Here is a 6,451-nt window from a genome sequence, read left to right on the forward strand (position 1 = left end):
TTGCTAAGAATAACATTTCATGTTATTTACCTTTCGGTATTGTCAAGGCAGAAGGTGATGTGAGGGGTGACAAATTCATGTTCAAACAGAGGTCTCCTTATAGGACAACTCGCAGAAGATAACTCCATTTCCTACACACCTGCTGCTGGTCTCAGATTCTAGTATAACTGCAAATCTCCTCAAGTTATACCTTCAGACAAGTATGCTGGCATTGATTTAGTATCCACTTGTTAGTAGAACAATACACAGGCTTAGCTGAAGTACCAGTCCTTCACAACTTCTAGTCCATTATTCTCTTCACATATACTTTGGTTATGCAGAGAAACTTCTTTACTAACTTCAAAGGACAGGTTCTCCACTTGTGTGAAGCTCCTGAAACAAATGAAGCAAACCAAATCAGTTACTCTGAAGGATAACTTCTGCTTAACCCCAAAGGGCATGCACCTAAACATTTGCAATGTTCTACCACAGAGTCACCAAAAGAAATAAAACACAAAACACCAAGACAGTGAAATGTAAATTTTCTTCCCAAAAGCTAAAATTTGAGGAAAGGAAGAGCAGCTTGCAGGAAGGGCAGATGTGGGGCTTTGTAGTTTATCAAAGATTTTAGCTGGAATCTCTCATCAGGAAAATGAAGGAAGGAAAGGGCATTTATCATGCTTTCTCTCCTCCTCAGGCTCTCAGGGATACTTTGCATCTGTTGACAAAATACTTAAAAAAACCCCAGCAACTTTTCTGTGCCTCTTGCCCCTCTTTAAAGGATGATTAGTTGCATGGTTATTTAAGATTTAGTGCTTCCACTTCTGTCTCCTGCATTCTCTTTTCTCCTACATATTTGCACTTTACCAGGGCTATTCTTCCTCCCTGAAATTCTCAGCTAACGTATCAGAGGATGGCACATTAAAGTAGTTCACACAGAACACACAAAAAGAAAAGCCCCAAACACCTTTACTTTGGCTGTAGAGAGAAGTTGTGACAAACACATGGATGTCTGCTAGAAAATTAACTTCAGTGCTACTATCCCCTCAACCCTCCTCCAACAGACATTCTGGATATATTCTGGCCAGACTATAGATTTTCCTCTGAATATTTAGCCACTGAGTCTTTTCACCTGATTGTTGTAAATACCTTTGAATCTCTTTATCCAATTTCTGAGAAACTTCTTTAAGCTCTTTCAGCACACCACATAATTTAGCACTTTCATCTGAGAAGCTTGGCATAACTTCTGTCAGAAGCTCCTGTGTGACAGTTAGCTCCTTTTGCAGTTCACCTACAAGATTAAATGTTAAAGATATTATTCAAAAATACATGCAGTGGTGTCAGTTACTACAAGGTTACTTAACAGCTGGAGTAACCACAGAAGCAAGTGAGCTAGATGATGGAAAACAGCTTTCACAAACACTGAGAAAACTGTGAAAGCCAATTTATTTTTAGCTGTGAAGACTAACACCAGCAACAGGCTATTAAAATAGCTAACCAAGCTCTCCTTTACAGTATGTAAAAGTTTTGTAAAAGACAAATGCAAAAGAAAAAATAAGTTTTCAACATTCCAAATCCCCTGGCCAGTTACATATACTGCTACTGGCATGTACCCCAAAAATTTATCCAGTCCTTTCCTTTGGCATTGAAAAAACCCAAAATAATTATTTCCTTTCAAGTCTTTAACATTTGTTTTAAAGTACAACCAAGATTATTGTCAAAGGTTTCAGAATCTCCTTTCTTGCAGACCAGCAGTTTGAAAATGTAACTTTTGTCCAGGCTTCAATAAAAAACTCAAGTACCAATTTATGACACAAACATCCTCCAGTCTGAGACATCACTCAACATAGTAAGCTCTAGTTGTACAGGAAATGTGAGCAAGTCCACCCACACGTTTCTGTTTGAGGGATAAAGTCAAGAAATCCAAGTATTTCTACTACTTGCTTACTCATTAGGAACTAGAAAGAATGAATGCCATGAATACAGTTAAAAAATACAGAAACTTTGTAGAGAAAACATACATGAAAACTGCCCTAATTCAGAAAGTTTTTCCTGCTACAAGGTAAAAAAAACTTGTTCAAGCACAGCTTACACAAGAACTATTCACACTATCAAACAGGGACAAGAACTATTCACAGCAAAACACTGACTCACATTGCAGTCCAGCATCCAAACAAGCTCCAAGAGCTCACAAAACTCCTCCAGTGGCCAGACAGACACAGCAATGACAAGATAAGAATTTTAACAAACCAAACCCCGTTATTTTTGAAAATAAATTTGATTAATTAACTTCTCTTACCAAGGTATGTTTCCATATCTCCTTCTATGTGAATATTCTTTATGGGTAATTCATGTCTAGTGGCATCCAGGGAAACTGCAAAGTTTTTATATTGCTCTTTAAACTGTTCACAAGCAGGAACAAGGGGAGAAAGCACTTCCACCTGGAAAAGACCCAGGATAAACCAACACTTCTTCAAAAGCAGCTATTCTGTTAGCACAGACTTGGCTCAATACAAAATAATCATTTATAAAAAACACCAAACACCACTCTGAAACACTTGTTGACAGATATTCAAGAAGTCTGTGGTATGATGCTCCTATTGTGCTGTTCAACAGCTTTTCTTCTCCCACCTCAAAACACCTACGTCAATTCCAGTTCCCTTGTTACTGTAGCCCAGAGATATTAGGCCCATAGCAGGCAGAGTGTTTTATTTTTTGCTACTTTGATGGTAGTTAACAGTGTATTCACCAGAAGACAAAAGTCTTGTTTAATTTTTGATATTTATATTTGTTAAAAGCAAACAAAGGTTTCAAAAATTATTCAAAGTGTACTGTTTTCATTTGCCACAACAGAACTAACAAAATACTGAAAAAGAGTAGAGCATTTAGTTCCTAAAATCATCTGGTGTCAGGAACTTTGTTAGAAACTTGCCTTCTTACAACCAGGCCAGAAATATCACTGCCAAACAAAACTAAAAGAAAGATGGATGTTCACTTCCCACCTAAGGGTCAATGTTTGAGCTCTAGCCATAACTGTAGCTGTAACTGTGGGTTCATAGGGTTTAAGATACTGGTGTCTGCTGTGCATCAACTGTAACCTCCTCTGGCAGGTAGTGGATTATTCTACCTCCTCCTTCCTGCCTACCTACAAGGGACACTAAGAGTGACAAAGGCATTTGCTTAGGTTGGTGGAAAGCATCCCATGCCATGACAGGAAGCAGATATTTATTCTAAGATGCATAAAAAAAAAATTGTACCCTAGCAGGGCACAGAGGCAGAGAAATCTTCTCTGGATAAAGGACTACTTCATAAATGAGCTTGTTTCAATACATGAGGAGCATACACTGTAGTAAAGCTCACCTGCTTGTCTAATGCATCATCCAGTTTCTGCTTGCTCTCTTTGAGTAGAATTTCACGCTTCAGTTTGTGAAGCTTCTCCTGCTGCCTCTTCTTCTCCTCACACAACATTAACAAGTTTTCTTCTAGTTTTTTCTCTGTCACAGCAAGATTTTTGCCTGTCTATTACATCAAAAAGTATTCACAACTAAAGAAATGCTACATTTAAGTCATTGACATGTTCTGAACAAACAACCACAAGCCTCAGGCCAGGTCAAAGAGCTTCATTTAATGAATAGTAGATCTCACACAACACAGAGGATGTTATAGTTAAAGCCCCCTTCCATCTTGTTCCCCCATGCTAGTATTTTTTGTAAAGGAAAAATATTCATATACAGCAGTGAGGGAACAAAATCCTTGCTACAACCTTGAACTCCAAACACTCACTCAAGTTTTTCCCAAAACTTCTGCACACCTCTACTTCCATAAGAACCAGCATTGGCTTAAACTGGCACTGAATTCACTCCCAGAGAGTTTTCAAAGCAAGTCATACTGGTTAAATATATAAAGTCACAAAAATCTAACTTTTACAGATCAGAAAGCATAGAGGAGAAATGAGAGCAACTCCTCAATATCATGTTATTCTGAAAAAAACAAATACTTGAGTGACTCTCACCTTTAATCTGAGGTAAGTTAAAAGTAGCGTCTGAGATTCCAGCTCCTCAATCACAGCATCAGAATCATTTTTCTTCAGAAAAAAAAAAAAAAGAATATGCAGGTCAATTTGGGCAGTTAAACTATTTTTTAACACTCAAATTACCAAAAGTCCAATCTGTGCTCCCAATCATCAACAGTGAGCTCACTGAAAAGTTTGTGGGTTTAAACACTATAATATGAAAAGCTGTAGAACAAATTGATAATACTGACAGAGCACTTAAAAGTTTCAGTCCTATAGTGAGTGACATCCCTAAAAAAGGCACTTCAAGTTAGGCTGAATCAATATTGGGTTTCTGAGCAAAAATAGTAGAAAATCTTTCAAGATAACATGATATAATTAAAAAGTATGGGCAGGAATACAGAAAGAATCCACTTGAGGAGGTATGACCATTGAATCAGATTCTTTAGCACAAGAAACAAAGAAAACTTCAGTCAGTGTTGACAAGCCTGACAAACAGAACAAACATTGCTAGCAGTAGAATGGACTTATCTTCTTTCTGCCAGAATGCTCTAGATCATCCTAGGACCTCAAAGTTATTATCAAGGATAAAGATAAACAGAAAATCTTCACTCCACACATTTAAAAGTAAATATGCTTAACAACTGAATGCAGTGAGACTCACTCTTTTTTCTTGGTTTTTACTTGTCTCTTTATCTCCTTTGCAATCATGTTTTGGAGCAGGAGTCTTCTTGCGGACAGATGTCTCTGTATCACAACAGAAAAGTTATTCCTTTCTTCTACAAAAGTATACAGGGTGGGTCAACATGCCATCAAGTAATTCAAAGGCAGAAATAACTTCAAAATTATTATGTCTACCAGCAGAGAAGACTTCTGCTTTCTTTCTGGCTCTGCTGATACTCAAGAGATGGGGATCACATGAGCATTTAGCTTTTAAGTGATAGTTATAGATAGATGGGATACAATTTTCAGAAGGGCTGTTAATCTAACACTGTTCTTTTAGTCTAAAATCAAATATTAAGGAACAAAGCACTGAAAACTACTAGAAAGTCAAGAGGTTGACTTAAACCCTGAAGGCCTTAATACATATGCTAAAAGACTATTGAAATAACATCCACCTCACTTAAAATACAAAGTTTACTTATTAAGTTACAGCATGTGTTAAAAATAATAAAGAATTGAGTATGAGTGTAAGCTTACCATTAATAGCAGAAAGATCTAGGTCTGGTCGACTAATTTTATCATCATCTAATAATGTGGACTGCAAGACACCTTTCCCAAAACTACTCTGGTTTAATGAGCTAGAGTCAGCACCTAAAGAAGCTGTTATCAGACAAAAAGAATTAGAAAAGATTCTGCACAAATTCACAATTATAAATGCTTTCAGTAATATGTGGCAATCTTATCCAAACTTTGACATATTTATTTTATATACATCACCTGTATATAATAAGATACAACTTCCCTAACTTCCACAGTTCATCCACAGCACTCAGGTGTGAAAAATGAACAATGTTATTTCCTCGGGATTTTAAAGTTAAGGTCCAAGCAGAAAATTATTTTGCTATTATTACAAAAGAAACACTGTTTTGCAGACATGGATTTTCAGTCATTTACACTGGGTTTATTAAAAAGATTAAAACACAAAAAGCAGAGCAATGGTGAGGACATTTTGAAAGTAGTTCAAAGTAGTTCTTCTTGTGTAGAAAATGAGAGCTGCCTTTTTTTTTTTTTTAACAACTCATCATTCAATTCTAGATTAGGTTTCTGTCAGAACATCCAGACAAGAGGTTTAATGCATTTGTGTTTACACCTCTTAACCCTACATGGTTAAGTCCCTTTGAATACAGATGATAACTGACAGTAATGCAAGTAATACAAAATGACATCTATTAACATTTTAAAGATGTTAACAGTTCTATAGGTTGGAAACAAGTTCACAAAAGAATAGCTTCTACATTATGGTAAAACCTACCAGTGGATGTCTTAGCTTTCTGAGGAAGAACTGATCTTGATTTAGATGCAGGAGATTGTTTAGCAGGAGGCTTTGAAAAGGAACTTGATAAAGAATCCTGACAAGAAACAGACAAGACCGAACATAAGCAGCAATCGTGATCAGCGACATACCTTACCTCGAACCCGACTGCTGACAATAAACAGCTACAACCCCAGGGCGTCTTGGTGCTTTGCGAGTTAGATCTGAGTACAGTCCCAAGTCGCCATCCCAGTCTGCATCTAACAATACCACACGACTCCCTCAAAGCGCCAACAGTCGTTTTTTGCTTCTTTCTTGCTGCCACACGTCCGAGCCGCGCCTCACGGCCCTTCCATCCTTTGCCGAGCGACACCCGAACTCGGCAGACAGGCGGCCAAGTACCTTCTTGGTGTCTTTCTTATCGTACTGCAGGTAGCGAGACTTCACGAATCTTCCTCCTGGAGAAGGAGGGCAGAGAGCTCAGC

The 6,451-nt window shown here is 37.6% G+C and overlaps 1 protein-coding gene across 1 annotated transcript; it reads right to left on the reverse strand.

Moving 5' to 3' along the window:
• Positions 1-251: 251 nt before the first annotated feature.
• HAUS8 (HAUS augmin-like complex, subunit 8) lies at positions 252-6,431 on the reverse strand (the record flags this gene model as incomplete). The annotated part of the gene is made up of 9 exons (XM_008949774.1): positions 252-372; positions 1,129-1,270; positions 2,279-2,420; positions 3,340-3,498; positions 3,992-4,063; positions 4,656-4,738; positions 5,192-5,305; positions 5,967-6,063; positions 6,369-6,431. Coding segments are annotated over 9 exons (993 nt in total), but the record flags the coding sequence as incomplete, so codon positions are not given.
• Positions 6,432-6,451: the final 20 nt, after the last annotated feature.

Source organism: Merops nubicus, unplaced genomic scaffold (assembly GCF_000691845.1).
Source record: "Merops nubicus isolate BGI_N331 unplaced genomic scaffold, ASM69184v1 scaffold2451, whole genome shotgun sequence".
Lineage (NCBI taxonomy): Eukaryota > Metazoa > Chordata > Aves > Coraciiformes > Meropidae > Merops > Merops nubicus.